Consider the following 19,286-nt stretch of genomic DNA (forward strand, 5'->3'; position numbering starts at 1 on the left):
TCATATGTGGTGGACATGTCCAGAAGCCAAAAACTATTGGGAGAAAATAAAGGGTTGGTTAGAAGAAATAACCCAACAATATATTGATTTAAAACTGGAGTTGTTTTTACTCGGGATCCTACCAGAGAAAATTAGTAAAGAAAATATTTAATTAAAAAATAAGTTTTTTAATTTGCATTTTAAATTGTACATTGTATTGCCTGTTTTATTTTTGCCTGTACACCGCCCTGAGTCCTTCGGGAGAAGGGCGGTATAAAAATCAAAATAATAAATAATAAATAATAAATAAATTTGATTAGACATGTAATTACAGCAGCAAGAATAGTTTTTGCCCAAAATTGGAAAGCAGAGAAAATATCTCTGGAAGGAGAAATTATTAGAAAAAAATTAGATTGTGCAGAAATGAATATGTAGATTAACCTTGATGATTGGTTAGAAGAAAGGTACAGATAAGCAATGGATAATTATGTAAGAAAATGATAATAACGTATTTGTGGAAAAATGGTAATAGTTCAAATTGAAGTGAAGAAAGAAGAAACAACAAAATAATGGAGCTAGGAAAAAAACACCAAGACGTCACACAGAAGGAATTGCTGATGCTTTAAATGTATGTTTGTCTATAAAATAAAACACTTTATATAAAAAAAGAAAGTGCGTGGTGCTGGGGGAGGAATGGAGGGAGGTCTTTCTCTCCCCTCCTCTCGTGGAGAACTCAGAAAAATAATGCTAAAAAGCTGTTCCGGGCAGGTGCCAAACAACTGAAGCACTCTTAACCAGGCTGGGAAGGCCATTGATTGGCCTCCACTGATGCTGGACTATATACCTTGCTGGTTGAGGAATTCTGGGAGCTGAAGTCCACACATCTTAAACTTGCTGAAGTTGAGAAACATTGGACTACAAGATACAAGCACCAATTGTAAACAACAGAACCTTGTAACCCTGCCTGGATTTCTCTACCATGGAAGCAGCTGCAATTCCTCAGGCAACTTCTACTTTGTAAAGTCTCTTTTGAGCAGACCCTTGCCATGCTGCATCCTTCTGTGGCTTACACAAGCATTAGGAAACATGTGAAGACTTATCGGAGCTGACATTAGCAGTTGCACATGAAAGCTATTGACTGAGCTGAGCATCAAATCACTCATACATAATTTACACAAATACCCGTCATGGCCCCATTGGAGCTCTGTTCAGAGGAGGAGGAGTTGGAACTAGGACTGTCCAACAGGGATGGCACATCTCCCTTGATATGCTTGGAGAGGCCAGGGCTGAGGATGATGCTGTGCCAGGCTTCTCAGGCATTGGGGGAGGCTGTCGACCAGATGGAGAGCTGCATGCCTTCACAGACAGGGAGGAGTGGTGCTGATAGACAGCAGATCCCCTCTTGACGAGGAACAGCTTGATCCAAGGATTTGGAGAGCAGAGCGTAGGCAAGCTCAGAGAAGAGCTACAAGGCTATTCAGGTCGCCCCACCCCTCCACACAAGGAATACCTGGAGTAGATATTGCTTTTTGCCTTTTGTTTTGCCTAGCTGTGAGAACTCGCCTTTTATTTTGGACTTTGCCCTTATCTTGTGGCCTGCTGTAAGCCCTTGCTTTGCTTTGCTTTTACAACTGCCTTTTGTCTTGTACCTTGTCTTTGCCCTGAGGACTGCCATTTGTCTTATGCCGGCTGCGGGGAAAGCGAGCGAGACACAACACTCCTGGACTCTGCCTTGTGGACTACAGTTTGCCTTGTAGACTCGCTTAGCTGGGTGGACTGGACTTGGAACCCTGGACCTTGCCCTGTAAGCATGCTCCTACTCTGTGAATTTTCTTTATAATATAGGGGCTTTTTTGGGGGGGACTGAGGGTGGTTACCTTCGGGGTAGCAGGGTTGGAGCCTTACCAACCATTGGAGGGGCGTTCGTTGGAACATTTATTAAGAACAATAAAGGACTCTCTAGAGTCCTGTCTTGCCTTGACCACCTGGGTTATAACAGTTTGTTCCTGGCCTAACAATTTCACAAGGCACAGTCTTTTAAGCAGCACTTTGGATGCAGCCAGGCAAGATGGAGCTCCTTGCCAATAGTGCTTACTTAGCTCAGCCAGTGGTGCTCCTCTCTTCGCAACTCTCCCAGTTCCAGGCTGCCAGCCCCACCTGGCCTCACCTCAAATGCCCTGTGGTGGTGCCAAATAAGTTTGATGGGCTGTTGGGCCAATTCCCCACCTTCTTTGGGCAATTCCAGTTGTATATGAACCTATGTCAGAAGACTTTCCCACAGACCAGGACAAAGTGGACTTCCTGATTAGGCTCTTGACAGGGTCTGCAGCTTGCTGGGTGACCTCTTGTTTGACCCAGCCCAGCCCATTACTGGATGACTATGTGGGGTTTTGCACACAGCTGCGTATTATATTTGAGGACCCCATAAAGGTGCAGACAACGAAGAGGCATTTGTGGGAGATACGATGGGCGTATCTTACATCAGCGACTTCTGAGTGGTCAGCCAGGACATTCAGAGGAATGAGGCCAGTTTTATGGACCAGTTCCAGGAAGGCCTTTCATCAGAGCTGCTGGATGAGTTGGCCTGCCTGACTGCTCCCCAATGCTTCAGGATCTGCTGCATCTGTGCTTGCACATACAGTACATGCTCAATTGCAGCAATGCAGGGCAAGACAATGGACCATCGACACCTGCCTTCAAATTGGCCATCCCAAAACCTGGATCACTGCTACCTGGACCAGCATTTGAGATTCATGTTCGATGAGGGGATGCTTTCAGTACCTGCTGGCCTGGAAGGGCTATGGACCGGAGGACTTCACATGGGTGGATGCCAAGGATGTGCATGTCCCCCATTCGGTTGATATTCCACAAGTACCCTGAGCACCCTAGTCCACATGGTCCTGGGGGAGGGGGTCCTGTGGGGGGGATGTGGCTCCATAGGGATATCAGCCTCCTCAGAGGAAGATGAGGAGTGGGAATTGGGACTGTCCAACAGAGATGACATTGCTGTGGCCTGCCAGCCGCCTGCGGAACTGGCGGCAGACTCGGGCGATGAGGAAGTTGAGGAGGAACTTGGGCCAGTTCTGGAGTCTGGGGAAGGTTCTGATGAATGCTCTGTGTTGGACACACGGAAAGAGCCAGGGCCATCCGACATTTCCCAGCCACCGGAGAAGCAGCTGCCTTTGAGGAGGAAGAACAGCTAGGGCCTGTTCCAGATATACGTATGTGCAGAGCATTTAGGAGAGGGTAACAACGAAGGACAAGGAGTCGACTCAGGAAGCAAAGCACACATGGACGCTGAATGGCCCCTCCCTGGCTGAGGAATAAATAGAAGGGAGTGGTTGTCATAGAAGACAACGATTTGTATTTCTGAAAATTTTGCTCATCGTGTTTCGTGCCAGAGACTGCTTGCCAGAACTTAATTTGCAGCCTTTCAGCTGGGACCCATGGCCTTGCAATTATCACAAATAACTGGTAAGACCATGATGGCGAACCTATGGCATGCGTGCCAGAGGTGGCACACAGAGCCCTCTCTGTGCGCATGTGTGCCATCGCCAGCTGCATTTCTGGGTTCTATCACGCGCATGCATACTGGCCACCTGGTCCGGCACACATGTGAACTGCCTGTATGGTGGCCAGCTGGTCTTTTCCAGGTTCTGGTGCGCGTGCATGCGCACCAGACAGCTTGTCTGTGAAGGTCAGCTGGCCGGCACGCATGCATGCAACAGAACCCAGAAGAGCAGCTGGCCACCATACGCATGTGCAACAGCCAGCTGTTCTCTTCCAGGTTCTGGCGCTCTTCAGTGCCATTCAGTGCCAAAAAGGTTAACCATCACTGTGATAAGGTCTGTTACTGCAGTTAACTCTTTGAAGGACTATTGCATGGACTTTTTGGTGGGTGAATGCAATTAATTCACAACAGATAAATAAAGAGGGGTTTTTCGTGACAAGGAGTCTGTTTCTTGCTTCTGCTAAGGCTGGGTCAGAACAGACACGTCTCCCTTGGCATGTTTGGAGTGGCCAGGGGCTGAGGACAATGCTGTCCCAGGTGCCTCAGGCATTGGGGGAGGTGGTTGAGAGCTGCTTGGTTTCAGACACTGGGGAAGATTGGCTGGTGACAGGCAGTGGTGCTAATAGGCAGCAGATCCCATTTGATGAGGAACAGCTACCTCTCCCACTTGATCCAAGGGCACAGAATGTGGCGAATAGGCAAGCTCAGAGAAGGGGTGCAAGGCAACTTGGGTGGTCGCCCCACCCTTCCTCACAAGGAACACCTGGAGTGGAGCGACTTAAGGAGAGGCTGTGTGGAATTACTCTTTGTTTTGGCTTACAATCCCCGGCTTTGACTTTCGTTAGACTGCTTTTCGCCTTTTGCTTTGCCTAGCCATGAGGATTGACTTCTGCCTTTTGTCTCGGACTTTGCCCTTGTCTTATGGACTGCTGTTTGCCCTTTGCTTTGCTTTTAGAACTGCCTTTTTCCTTGCCCTTTGCGTGTACTCCCAATGTGGACTTTCTTTGTAATATAGGGGTTTTTTTGGAGTCTGAGGAAGGCCGTCTTCAGGGTAGCATGACGTGGAGCCTTACTGGTCATTGGAGGGCCATTTGTTGGAACATTTATTGAGAGTAATAAAGGACTCTCTAGAGGTCTTCCTTGCCTTAACCACCTGGGTCATAACCAGGGTGAAATGCTCCTGGTTTGGACTGGATTGCCCGATCCGGTAGTGATGGCGGTGGGTGATTCGGAGAACCGGTAGCAAAAATCCCTGCTCTCCCCCCCTGCCCAAGCTGAGCTGCGCGATCATCAGGTTTTTTTTTAACTTTTAAAAGCATTTTTTCTTTGGCCGAAGAGGTTGTAAAAAAATGCTTTTAAAAGGTTCTGGCAATCAGGCAACTCAGCTGGGATCGTCAGAACCCGTTAAAAGCATGTTTTCTACAAGCTCTTTGGCTGAAGAGGTTGTAGAAAAAATGCTTTTAAAAATTAAAAAGGTGGCCACGCCCACCCAGTCACATTACCCCCCCCCCACCAAGCCACGCCCACAGAACTGGTAGTAACAAATTTTGCATTTCACCCTTGGTCATAACAACCCCTGAAATAGGCAAGAGGTTACACCTGGTTTGCTTGGTTTTTAGCTCATACATTCTCTGAAGCAAATATGACATGTGACAGGTAGGCCTTTGCCTGGAGCAAGTCAGAAGTGCAATGTTGTGTTCATTGCTGGCCGATACTACTGTATCTTAATGGGTTTTTTTATCCTGTCTTTTTCATATACAACTCAAGGTGGTAAGTATTAATACTTCTTCCTCCTCTATTTCCCCAACTACCACCCAGTGAGGTGAGGTGCATTGGACTGAGAGGAATTGAGTGGCCCAAAGTCATCCAGCCAGTTTTTTATTCCTAAGGCAGGGTTCAGTCTCCTGGTTTCTAGTCCAACACCTTAACCACACCACCATTCTTGGGGAATAGAAACATCACCAAAACAAGACATTCATTCTTGAATTATGTCTCGTCTCCAACTGCTCATTTATAGTTCTAAGCTTGACACTTGCCTTCCATTCTTTAGGAAAGAGCTAAGCTTTGGATTTTTCTTCATATTGGAAGATTTTGGTTTCTTGGAGACCATCCAGCATGCCAGTGCAATTATTCTATCTAAACAATTGTTGGAGCCTTGGCTATGATATCTACATATGGACTTAGCAACTTGAGTCTTCTTGAATTTCAGTTTCACAAAAAGAATATGTTATGTATTTGCACAAATCCAAAAGCACCAACTTTGAATGTATTGAGACATAACAATGACCAAGAGCACTCCTCCCCAAAGTCAACACTTATACTGAAATTCAGAAAGAAGCATGAAACACTTTCAGCATATTTAAATATTTATTAAATTCATTCAATATGTGGGGAAATACCCCATAAATTTCAAGAGAGGCATGTTTAATATTTAAAAAAATAAAGCTCAATGAATCTGTAAAGGTACAATTTACTTGTCAGATGTTTACATATAAAACCAGTTTATCTATCCAATTAAAATAACTTAACCTGGATTTCCTTTGCCTCAATCAGGAAGGCAACAGCATCAACACATGGAAGCATGAAGACTGAAACCCTGCCATCCACTGCATTCCAAGTCATTCTTCAACCTTCCACCACACCAGAGGCAAGTGAACAAAAGCAAACGCTGGTAATTCTCTTCATCATCCCACCCAATCCCAACTATCTTCCACAGGTTTTTCTGCTTTTGAAAAAGTTTCAACTTGAAAAAGTCACTGAGATTTAACAAGCATCTGGAAACCTAACTGAATTCCAGGGACCAGAACAAGTTTGTTAAGTGCATTGGCTCATGAGTTGTAGGCCGAAAAGATTCTAGTTTCATAAAATGAGAACACAGTTTCACCCTAAGGTTCTTCAGCTCGAAGGAGTCATACAGATGCATCAGAAGTATTAGAACAGAGTTCTAGACTGCTGTAGGGGAAAAAAATGGCACAATACTCCCCAAATCTACACTTTTGTCCACACTAGCACACATCACTGATGCTTATGTAAAAAAATTGCAGATTTTGGAACACAACAAAATCAAAAAAAGCTCTTGAATATGTCTAGACTGTTTTGAGGGTTCAGCCTCCAATTGGTGAGACTTTTCACAAGGATTGTCATTTTAATAACCAATTACTTTGACAAAGGTTAAAATATTAAAGCAGCTGCTTAGCACTCCAAGAGCAGAGGAGGCACCACTTTCATCAACCTTGTGATTTTTTTTTCTTCTTTAAAACAATTTATCAAACTGACCGATTTCAGAAAAAGCCTCCATGATGATGTTTAATATAATACCCTTAAAAGTTTATTTAAGGCCCCTAAGTTATTACATTTTTTGTCCTTTTTTGAAGATGTAGCAACAGAACCTTCTGTAACTGACCATTAGAAACTTTGGTTGACCTTCATGATTCACTCACATGCAATTCTAATACAGTGATGCAGAATTAAAAGTTTACAAATTCACAGTGCAACAGCAAAAAGGCGCCAGAACCAAAAATAATTGATTCCCAGCTGCCTCCAACTGTAGTCAATTCTGCTAACCCAGAAGAACGAACCTGGGAAACAGAGAACAATAACAAAAACATGCAGTGCCATAGCTAGTTATGAAAATGCTGTCAAGCAGTTAAATGTAAGGAAGATATACCTCTTTTAAGTTAACTAGATTCATAAATATTGCAGAAGACAGAATTAACTATTCATTTGGTATCAGTTCCTCCCTACCAGGTACGCTATTCAGAGCACCAGTAGGGGAGCAAAAATAATCAGTGACTCAAACCATTAGTCTAAGGGAAAAGGTCCCAACCATGTGAAATAGCAATAGATCTTGTGTTCTCTTTGAAAAGTACACTTCCACAAATGTCTATGTTGTATACTGTACTGTGTTCACCTTGTCTGGCTTACTTCAAATAGGGGCAACATTTACATCATACACACAAACGTGGATATACTAAAAGCAGTTTTTGTGGAAGGGAAAATGAAAAAGACATGGCAATGTGAAGTGGGACAGAAAAAAAAGGCCAATTAATAACCTCAATAATATAAACATATAAATAAATAAGTCATGTTTTTATGAACATATATACAAATAGACAAGGCAACTTTTGTGCAAAGGAAAGCTATACCTTAACATGGATCACATACATTATTTACATACTCTATACTACGCGAAAGAGGTTGGCATCTTTCACAGTTTTAGGACAAAAGGTCTAAGGGCTTGCATTTAGTGCTTTTCCTCTCAAAGGGAAGGGAATTAGAAGTGTCAGGCCAAGAGCAAAAAATCCTCACTTGTTATTCTAGTCAATTGATTGCTAGATTACTGAAGGGAGACAGGATGCACAATTTCTGTTTCTGAGATAGAATGAGAAAGGTTATATTAATAGCAGTATTTTTATATTTATATCCTAATTCTACCTCTCTGTAAGTATCAATACCAGTATTTTAAAAGTAGCAAGTGGTCAGGATATTATTTTCATTTCAGAAAATTCAGTTGCCAAATAGCAAATACACTTAGTTTTCACCCACTTCAGAATGTGTGATAGACACTGCCTTCAACTATAAAAGTGACACATCTAGGATGGGTTCTTTCTATTACACATGAAATTGATTCTGGGCTACAACTTAGTGAAAAAGGGACAATCCATTGTGCATCTCCCTCCCAGTATAAAAAACATTTCCTTTAGGAAGGGAAGGGTTACAAGTATAAAAAGGTAACACTGAAGAATAGAGAGATGCAGCATTAAGGCAACAGTACAGAAGTGACTTCAGACGGAATATGAAAAAAATGGCTTCCGATTCCTGTTTTTTTGGCCAGCACAGTCTGTTGCCCTTTTTTGTTTATCTGCACTAAAGGCACAAGAGGCCCAGCACCAAGCAAAAGCAACAACCCCATCCCCAGTCAGCCTGTTTGTGTCATTGGTTTAGTTTTTTCCACCCTCTTACTTTCTGGGCACAGATGACCAGAGAGGCAAGGAAAACAATTAAGTGCAAATATTATTATACAAGATTACAGGCTATGCAGATCACAAACTGAACCAAAAAAGAAAAGTGCATGGTAGGTTGGACAGGGAAAGCTGGAAGAAAGCAGGCAACCCTGAATCAATAGGGAGATTCACAACAGATCAAATACCTTGAGCTTTTTTCCTTTGGAGTTAGAAAATAAAAATCAGTGTTTTTTGTTGACAATATGGATGATGCGATGGATTTTTAAAACTTCTCTGGTCTAGTTTGGGAAGGAGAGTGGCATCTAGAAGCTTGTGGATTAGGTGACTTTGGCTTCTTGTCTCAAATTAAATTTAGATTCCCAACCTTTCCAAGCTCACTTCATGTGTAAAAAATTGGGGCATAAAGCTTTCTCCACAGGAAGACCTCACCACATCCAAACTTGCATCCAGAGAAGAATTCCTCTTTGCTGAATCCCTGTTTTCCACATTTAGGAATATTCTTACCATGTCAGATTAAGGAGACCCAGGGCATATCAGAGTACCAGTGTCCTGTTAGCGCTGGGCACAATAAATATAGAAAAAACATAAAAACCCAACAATGCCATAAATTGCTCAATGTCCTGATAAACTGGCAGCTGACAAATGCTCCTCCTTCTTAAAAAATAAAGGAGAGTGGGAACAATCCATCAAGTCACTCAGGGAGTAGTAGTATTGGATGCCTGGGAGAGAACTGAAGCCAAACCATTTGTGTTCTTTTCCCCAGAAAATAAGCAGCAAAGTCCTGAGAGAGGCACTTGAGGTTTAGAGGCAGTTTCATGCTGCATCATCTTCTAGACTGACCATCTGTCGCTAAAAGAAAGATATGGAATGAAAAAAACAACTGTTGAGATGTGTTAAGTGGGATGGGTTCTGAAAATCCTGGCGTCAAATCTTAATTTAGCAGCTAAGTGATCTTTGCCAGCCAAGTATTTATATGGCCATTTGTCTCTGACTTTTAGTGGTAGTGGACAAACCAAGTTCTGCAATTTCATCCACTTTACTCAACTTCCCAGAGATTTTAAGAACTGCTTCAACTTTGGAAAGCTATAAATTCATAAATATAGGACAATCATTGACAGTTCAAAAGAGATGCAATGCGAAGTATTTTCTATTTTATGGAACACTGGACTATAGGAAAGGTATGAAACCAAGTTAGGGAACTGAACACCAGCTTCCAAGGGCTGGGCATCCTGGCATTTCCCCTGAACCTTCAGGAAGTTACTTTTTTAGTAAACCAAAACCTTAATGTAAATGAATTACAGTAATGTAGTTAATTCATCATTTGGGGCAAACCAACAATTCCTCTGAATAGATTTCATCTGCCTTCAGTAAGGATAGTTAGGAACCAAAGCTGTTTGCTTTACTCCCATATTTCTAAAAAGATAAACCAATGTGTTATTGGCAGTGGACGGTGTGATATAAAAGACAATTGGTAAGCTCAGAATTTTTGAATTAATATAACAATTTGACATTGCAAACTTTTAGGCTGCACTTAAAATACTTTTTAAAAGATCTTTTGAATATCAAAGGGCTGACTTGTACCACTCTAAAAAAATAAATGTATCCATTTGATAAAACATTTGTGCTTGTTTAAAGGAATTCAGATTAAGAGCTACTACACATTCCATTTATATTCTGTACATGCCATGGATGTGAAACATCTAAATTCTAGTTCAACAAATATGAACTTTTTGTTAAGAAAGAAACTTGCATAAACTGGAAATTTAAGCACTGCAGTTTAAACCCTCCAGTTTAAGCAAAATATTACTGGAGGCATTTTCTGTGCCTATGAGACTAAAAGGATAAGGGATCAAGCTGGGTTAGCAACAGTGCTAGTTATCTTTGACTTACAACCATTCATTCTGCAAGTGTTCAAAGCTGTTCAAAGTGCTGAACAAACATTCAATCCCCCAAGTTAGGCTACTGCAGTGCTCCTTTGATTGCAATCTGGATACTTTGCAACTTGACCAGTTGCCAAGGACCTCACAGTCATGCCTTCGGAAGTTGTGGGAGCTTCATCTCTTGAGACTTTCAAGAAAAGATTGGACTGCCATTTGTCAGAAATGTTGTAGGGGGTTGGACTAGATGACCTATAAGGTCCCTTCCAACTCTGTTATCTATGCAATCACCATTTGCAATCCTCCCTGCTAGTGTTCCTCAGAAAGTCAGTGGGGAAAAAGGCAGGGGACATTGCAAGCTGCTGCCATCTGTAGAGAGCTGCCTAACCTAATGATCAGGGTATTCACTTAATGATAGCAACTGGGACAGCTTAGATTGCAGACACTAAGCAAAGTGGTTGCATAGCAGCAGCAATTCCACTCCCAATTGCCATTATATGTCAAGGACTACTTGTAAAGCAAGTGAAGGAAGTCATGTATCTTGGCAGTAATTTTGAAATATAGCCCAATGTTGCCCCACCAATGTTGCCCTGTGGAAACTTTTATCTTGAATGTTGGCTTACCGATGGGTATGTGTATCCTTCCTGGCTCCGACAGATATGAATTTCATCCTCAGTTGTCTTCTGATAAACGGGGTTATCAAAATTGATACTGTTGATGTTCTTGAGACGCCAATTCTTCCAAATGAGGAAAATCCCAAAGGAGACTAAACTAATCAATGCTGAAATGAAACCCACCCCCAAGAAAACACAACGGTTTAGAACAAGGAACATACCAATTACACATGTAAAAATTGCAGAAAACATAATTAATTAGTAATTTCATTAATATGCCTTTTGAGCAAAATGCTTATTTTTTGTAATGGCTATTAATTAAAGAGATTAATCTTTGTGAGTTAGAACATCTTTCTCTCCTCCTACCCCCAAGCAGGGACTTCTGAAATGAGAAACTTACCCAGAGGTAGAACAATAGCAAGTGCTGATGGACCCCTCCGTTGTGTCCCATCTGTTTCTGCAGCAATGCCATTTTGAACTATGGAGGGAAGAAACACGAGGCTAAAGTTAACTCCTTCAACATGGTATGTGCTAAATTTCTATGGAAAAAAAAGAGGACAATCACCTGTCCTCCATTTTGAAACATCCTTCAGTTGCAGAACAGATTCATGCCAAACTGTCTCCACTCAGGGTTAGATAAAGTCTAGCATTATACATTCACTACAAGATCTTATTCCAAGACTACAAAATCTTAACTAATGCATGGATGACATTTTTAACAAGATGGAACCAATGTTTTATTTTCGGGTAGATTTCTTGTATCTTTTCAACAGCTGCCAGTCAGTTGTCAGGCAAATGGTAGTAAGTAATGATAACTGGTTTTGCACTGAAAGGTAAAGGGATTATATCCAGGATCCCTGAATGAAAGAGAAGCCTCTCACCTTGCTGGGACAGGGTGACCATCTCATGGGTGGTATGTTCTGGGATGTTGGTAACAACATTATTCAGCACATCTGCAGGCAGATGATTTGTTTTCTGGGTTAGAGTCTTACTTGTAGATGGAACCCATGCTGTAGGTGAGATCTTAGCAGAGTGCACTGCTGTAGCAGCCTCAGTTGGAGTATCAGGTATGACAGGATCTGAACGATAGAAGAAACTGCTATTTAATATTGCCATGCAAGGCACCTTTGCAATTTCCTCTGTGCTCCATACAAGGACCCTGGCTTTGTCCTCTCCACCTCTGTACCTTGGGTGCAGCTTCTCATGTCGGTGTCCAGGTGCATGCCATCAGGGCAGACACAGGTGTACTTGGCAGAGTGGAGATTGATTTGGGGAGCGGGAAGGCAAAGGTACTGGCAGCCTCCATTGGGGATGCCATTCCTCTCACACCAATTTGTACCTGAAAAAGAAACAAGCCCTCTTCTTTCAGAGAAGATTTCACAAGCTATGGACAAGTTAAGTGGGTGATATTTATAAAAAACCAAGTTTTTTATAAAAAAACGGGTTTTAGGTAGTGACCCCAAGTAACTAACAAAGGCCGGCCTTTAAACTTAAACTAAGAAAAAAGAAGAGGCCTCTTACCTTTTGGTTGCCGCACAGAATGAAACAGTGTCAAATCCTCTGGTGAAAAGAGATTGTCTGCCACTTTCACAATATTTGATCCGGTTCGGCGGTTGGCACTAAAGATGGCTTCATTTAAGACATCTGTCCAGAATACTTTATCCTGGATAAGGGGTTAATTTGGACAATGAATTTTGTGGACTCCTAATTGTATTCCACTATTCCAAGGATATCCAGCCACTGCACTTTCCCAAGGCAAAACGGGAATTCATTAAAGGGAGGGGGGATTAAAAGGTCTAAGATTTGCTGATAAATTGGTTCCTTCTAACATGTGAATAAATTACTTTAGGTTTTAAAACAAACTTCAAATGCAATCGAAAATTTGTTTTAATCATGACATTCATTTTGTTTGTATCAAATGTATAAGCACGAATAGCAGTTCTGGGGTCATAAAGATGCTGATGAATTGTCAAACATCCCTCTCAACTCTTCATGCTGATGGGAGTTACAATTAAGTAATATCTGGCGAGTTAAACCTGATCTAGATTTTTATCAAGAAATCCAGGCTTTTGACAATTTGACAGCCTTTCTCAAGTGTAGCCCAGATGCATAAAATTAGAATTTCCATTGCCAATTCTTCTATTTGTTCTTTATAATTTTATAACCTATTTATTGGTTTTTAGAAATGCTAGCAACTTTTTAAGTATTCCTGCAAGAGGATGGGTTGTATGTATCTAAATTGGTCTGGGGTTTACAATTACTATTTCTGTCCCCTCACCTCTACTGATCTGATCTGATGGTGGGGATGATGGCTCTTTTTATTATAAACCAGGAAAAAGGTATTATAGTTAAATTCCATCTCAGGGCAAGTATATTATCCAAGCAGCCATGCATCACTATTTGTTACAGGTAGTTCTCAATTTACAACAGTTCATTTAGTGACCGTTCATAGTTACAACGGCACTGAAAAAAGTGACTTAAGACCGTTTTTCACATTTATAACCATTGCAGCAACCCCATGGTCACATAAAAATTCAGATGCTTGGCAATTGGTTCATATTTATGATGGTTGAAGTGTCCTGGGCTCACATGATCTGATTTTGCCACCTTCTGACAAGCAAAGTCAATGGTGAAGGCAGATTCACCATTTAACAACCATGTTACTAACTTAAAAACTGCAGTGATTCACTTAACAATTGTGACAAGAAAAGTCGTAAAATGGAGCAAAACTCACTTAACAAATGTTTCACTTAGCAACAAAAATTTTGGGCTCAATTGTGGTCATAACTCGAAGACTACCTGTATTGCCAAAGATTCAGAAATATGTTAGCGCCTACAATACCTCAAAGACTGCAATGCCAAAAGGGTGAGCCAACATCTCTTCATCCACAAGGATAGTTCTTCTGTTTCCCCCATTCACATCAATACTGGAGACTGAGTGATATTTAGAGTCTACCCAATAAAGGCGATGGGTAGTCAGATCTAATACAGAAGAAAGATGTTAAAATGATATGCAGCAAAATTCTACACATTTTCTTCCAACACAAAGAAAAAAAACCCTCCATCAAGCAATAGCAGTCTAGAATAAAAAACGAGTCATGTGAGGCAATATTTTTAGGAACTCAAAATTTCCAAGTCAGACTGCTGAATTGCTCATTTATTTCATAAGGTTCTCCTTAAACTGCTTTCAATATCAGAAACAACTTCCAGGATTCTCATTTTCATACTACTACTGAGAAATCTGCCCTCAAAGCTCATTCACAAAGAAAAACTTGAGTCCCTTCATATGGTTTGGACTCTTTTAAATCTAAACAAGGATTACGGTAATTATGCTCCAAAATAGAAAAAGGGCACCATGTCATGTTTGCACTTCAGGCAAATACTGGAAAACAAGTATGAATCCATTAGAAAAGGCAGATTTTCTGGGTTAGGATTCACTAGCCAGCCATGTCCTGAGCTGTATCATAGCCTTGCTTGCCTCCAACCCAAGACTGTCCAACATAGTAATGGGGGAAGAGCTTACAAAACTGTATTATGCTTCTCTAATGACTGCCAGGGAAAGGAACAAGTAGCAGAAGCCAAGCAACAGAGAACTCAGAAGGAAAAGTCTCTCTCTTTAAATATAAATGAACAGAACTGTATTGTCTTCTGAAGTGGTGTTGTTCTCAGCTATGCAGGACATACCTAATGTTATTCCATTAGGCCATTGAATGCTTTCTTTCACCAAGGGGAAACTGTCCACTCCATTCAGGCCACTTTTGGCAATTTTAGCAGACATCCCCCAATCAGTCCAGTACATGAACCTACCAAGGAGAGGAGAAAGGGAGAGGCAAAAGAACAATTAAAGCTAAAAGTCCATTTAAACCAACTCATCCAGTTGCAAAACTCACCACCACCCTGAACCTGTAACCCAATACCTTCTTTCCCTAGTCTGCCAAGCCTTTCTGCTTCTCCCAATAGCCTTTCCTGCTCCCACAATTCTAACATTTGAAATATCACAAGAGGAAATAACAGTCAGCTTGTGCTGTCCTAAATTTTCAGATCTAGGATGTAACAAGCAGTTTTATATAGACTGCTGAATTGGTCTACCTTGGTTGCCTAGGTTTCCGAGTAGGACTTTTCCCAGAATCTAGTGAAGATGGCGGGGGCTTAGTTTAGGTTCTTCTTCATGCAAGTATGTCCTTTTTCCCATTAAGCCATAGGGCCTTCTCCTTAATAATTCTGAAGCTATTTCTATAGTATGTTCCCACAGAGAAAGACTCGGTCTCTCTCATTTTCTCCAACAATAAATATTCTAAGAAGACTCATACCCATGGACTGGATCCACCACAATGGCACGTGGTTTGGCACCGACCTCCTTGATCAGAGTCTTCCTCTTCAAGCCTTCACTGCTGGCCACAGAGATGGTACCTAGGCCCGAGTCAGTCCAGTAAATATTGTGATGCACCCAGTCAACAGCAAGGCCATCTGGAACCTTGATGCCACTGCTAATCACAGTGGTATGGTGGGAATGGTTGCCAGCCTTATCAATTGGGGTACTGTGTGGAAGACAAAAAGAGAAGCCTCACTGAAATAAAGGCTGCACAATGACAGAATTTGGTGGGTGCACAATTAGTGGGCAAATAGCATCCATTTTTCATATACTTCCAAGCAATAATTCAAAAGCAACTAATACTGTACCTTGCTAATCAGCAGAGAAAGTTTAACTAGCCTCATAAAGAGCACTCAATAAACTCAAAACACCTATTTCTTAATATTAACCCTCATGTTTAGTTACTTTCACTTGATCCACAGCAAAATCCCTATTTTGTCTGTCTTCCTAATCTCCTGATGCCTGAGCATCAACAGACATCAGTGGAAGCTGATGGGACTTCCAAAGGTTTTGTGTTAATAACAAGAGATTTAGATTGGCAGCAGCTAGCACAGGACATGCTTTAGAATATGGATTCTTCTCTGTGACATCAAAGTTAAGGGAAAGGTATTTTAGGACACGTTAACTCATTGCTGCATGTACTTTTTAACACAGAATGGTTCTGAGAATGTGATTTGGGACAATAAAAATGGATCCTATCATCATTGTCTCTCTTGCATTTGTTCCTCATATTTTTTTTTTTGTTTACATTTATACCCCGCCCTTCTCCGAAGACTCAGGGCGGCTTACAATGTATAGGGCAATAGTCTCATTCTATTTGTATATTTTTACAAAGTCAACTTATTGCCCCCCCAACAATCTGGGTCCTCATTTTACCTACCTTATAAAGGATGGAAGGCTGAGTCAACCTTGGGCCGGGCTTGAACCTGCAGTAATTGCAGGCTTTGTGTTCTTAATAACAGAATAAGAATATCAAGGCCTTCTGAAGTTTGGGTGAGGGCCTGAAAGGCTGCACCTTGGGCGAGAGCCAGGGTTGGGCATTGCTTGTGTCCCTTCTGTCAAGAATAGGGTGGATGGATGGAAATGGGATTACTGAAGTGGCTGAGGAATTCTAAAAATTTGCCAAGTCATCTGGGGTGTTTGAGAGCTGGCACTAGATGGCAAAGATCCTACCTGACTTTGGCACCTTCTACAGTCTCAAGGAGGAGGAGGAGCAGCTATTGTCATCCATGAAACTACTGGCGTCAAGAGGCACTACTCAGCAGACAACAGATGGAAAACTTTATTTGTGCAATTTAGTCTGCAGGGCCAATATGGCTTGCTGCAGGTGTATTGTTTCTTCCTGCTCTGCAGTGGCATTAGAAGTGGGAGTCATTCAACCTACCGTGCTTTTTGCACTATAAGACACACTCCCCCCAAAAGTGGGTGGAAATGTCTGTGCGTCTTAGAGCGAATATTGCAGCAGGGGGAGGGGAAGTTGATGCAGCGGCAGCATTTGCCACCGGAGGGGAACGCTGGAGCTTTCACTGCCGAGCAGCTGATTGGCGGTTGGATTGGCCTCCCAGAATATCACCAATCAGCTGTTCTAGGCAGTGGGGATCGCTGGCACTATTCGCCTACATCCATTCGCCAACGATTGATGGCGGCAAAAACGGCAATCCCCGCTGCCTAAAACAGCTGATTGGACGTATTTCGGGAGGCCGATCCAACCGCCAATCAAATGCTCAGCAGCGAAGTGTTCCCCGGCAGAGGCAGCAGACACGAAGGCTGTTTGCTGCAAGGATGCTAGCCAGATGAATGCAGGGAGGCAGAGATTTTTTCTTTCTTGTTTTCCTCCTGTAAAGCTAATGTGCATCGTATAGTCCGGAACATCTTATAGTGTGAAAAATACAGTAATTATTGAGATGACAGTAGAGTTCCCTAAACTGTTGGGAGATCTTAACCTGCCTTCCCTGCAACCAGGGAAGTATTGATTTTCCAAGACTCACAAATCTGCTCACAGAACCTTTTTGGATGCTAGTAATCACTTCCCTGTCCCAGGACAATTCTGCTCTTTCGATATATTGGTTCACTCAACAATCACCATTCAAAACTCCAGCTAACTCACCTGAATATTTTCTTGTGAAAGTTGTCAGACCAGTAGATTTTATTGTTGCTGATTTCCATATCTAAGGCCATTGCTTCTTTAAGATGGGGGATCAAATTTGTGTACTCGCTGTGATCTAATGTCATTTTCCTGACCTCATGGCGATTGGTAAAAAAGAGGTAAGCAATGGTGCCTGTAAAGGAAGAAGAACAGAGACACTGGGACTCCAGGCGCCATTAAACCCTATCTCTCTCTCTTACACAAAACAGTCAAAGATTTTCCAAAAGTTTTCACCAGTACTCGACAGAATCCTAGACTTACCAATTGCTTTGCAAGCCTTGGTGGGTGGATCAAACTGATATCCTTCTTTACATTCGCATTTATAGCTTCCTTTCAGGTTCACACAGACTTGACTACAGGCATCAGGGTTGAGACACTCATCAATATCTACAAAGTCAAGATGATGTTGCTAAGCATTCAAAGGAATAGGTCAATTTTTTGCTGAAAAAGACTTTATGTGCTTTGTGAAAGTAAGGGTATTCCCCATGGCATCAAGCAAAAGAGGAAGAGCAAGGGGTCCTATCTAGGTTTGCTTCTTCAGCTCTGATTGGGGAATGGAAGGTTTTCTATTCCTTGCAGACAATATGAATATATATGACTATAAATCCTTCAATTCTCCACCGCCATCCAGTCAGAACTGAAGAAGCTTCTTGGATGAGAAGCGAAATATCTTTAAAGAAAAACAAGAAAGTCCAGCTGCCTCTTGAAAAAGCACCTTTGGGACAACCATGACCCGGATGACTGCGAATCTCCACAGACTCTTCATCAGGTAGGAATTTTCATCTCCAAATAAATTTATCCTCATTGTTATAAATGCTTACTGGACATGGGGGTTACATTAACAACACATCCAGAAGCTAAAAAATTGGGGAAACTAGCATTAAATCAAAAGCTTCTTTTAGAAAATTAAATGTCAAGATGTTCTTACCTTCGCATTTTCTTTGATCAATCAGCTGGAAACCTTCAGGGCACAAACATTCATATCCAATTTTGTGGTCATTGCATATATGGGAACAACCTCCCTTATTAGCCAAACATTCATTAGTTCCTGGAAAGACAGCAGAAGAGTATATTATGGAGCTGATCTCCGAGAAACAATCTTGAAGCTCTTTTAATCTTTTCAAATATTTGCAAACTTTTATTGTTTTGCAAAATGATTTATCTCAGGACACATTTACAAAGAGATTTCCTTAGCAATTTGAGTTTTTAAATTCCTTTTAATTAATATAGCAATAGCACTTGGGCTTATACTGTATACCGCTTCATAGTGCTTTTATAGCCTTTTCTAAGTGGTTTACAGAATCAGCCTATTGACCCCCAATAATCTGGGGGCAATATAATTTTATTAACGATTTTTTAAAAAGAAAACAAAACTAATACAAATTAATATAAAGTAATAAAATGAAAAAATAGGAAAAAATGGGGAAAAAAAGCTAGATGGGCAAGGTGTCAGAATATTCATGACTGGGAAGACATGGTAACAAGGTCAGCCAATGAATAGTCATAGCAACTAAATCAGCCAATTGGGAGCCGAGACAGACTGGAGCCAGGGGGTCTTAGTCTGCAGCTTCTGAGTCTGTAAAGAGAAACTGAAACCAGTGTGTGTGAACTTGTCTGCTGATCTGAGCTGAAATGAAATTGTGAATCTGCTGCTGGTATTGTAAATTTACTTCATGTATTATTGTCAATATAAAGAAGTTAATGAATCCTGCTGCATCACTTTATCTGTATGTGCTTCTGGATTTGATTTTTGCAACAAACTCTGACGCAATGAAAAAATAGGAAAAAGATATAAAGAAGTGATTCAAGAAGAGACTGGACTG

At 41.5% G+C, this 19,286-nt stretch overlaps 1 protein-coding gene across 1 annotated transcript in view; it reads right to left on the bottom strand.

The window, feature by feature from the left end:
- Positions 1–5,838: 5,838 nt before the first annotated feature.
- LDLR (low density lipoprotein receptor) overlaps positions 5,839–19,286 on the bottom strand; it is a 31,874-nt gene continuing 18,426 nt past the window's right edge. The window contains exons 7-18 of the mRNA XM_058168251.1: positions 18,392–18,511; positions 17,725–17,850; positions 17,425–17,596; positions 15,256–15,483; positions 14,630–14,748; positions 13,788–13,927; positions 12,467–12,608; positions 12,132–12,284; positions 11,827–12,024; positions 11,346–11,423; positions 10,955–11,112; positions 5,839–9,303 (exon numbers count right to left, since the gene is read on the bottom strand). Coding sequence (XP_058024234.1) covers positions 9,268–9,303; positions 10,955–11,112; positions 11,346–11,423; positions 11,827–12,024; positions 12,132–12,284; positions 12,467–12,608; positions 13,788–13,927; positions 14,630–14,748; positions 15,256–15,483; positions 17,425–17,596; positions 17,725–17,850; positions 18,392–18,511 — 1,670 coding nt within the window. The 3' untranslated portion in view covers positions 5,839–9,267. The remainder of the gene's footprint in view (positions 9,304–10,954; positions 11,113–11,345; positions 11,424–11,826; positions 12,025–12,131; positions 12,285–12,466; positions 12,609–13,787; positions 13,928–14,629; positions 14,749–15,255; positions 15,484–17,424; positions 17,597–17,724; positions 17,851–18,391; positions 18,512–19,286) is intronic.

This window comes from Ahaetulla prasina, chromosome 2 (assembly GCF_028640845.1).
Source record: "Ahaetulla prasina isolate Xishuangbanna chromosome 2, ASM2864084v1, whole genome shotgun sequence".
Taxonomy (NCBI): Eukaryota; Metazoa; Chordata; class Lepidosauria; order Squamata; family Colubridae; genus Ahaetulla; species Ahaetulla prasina.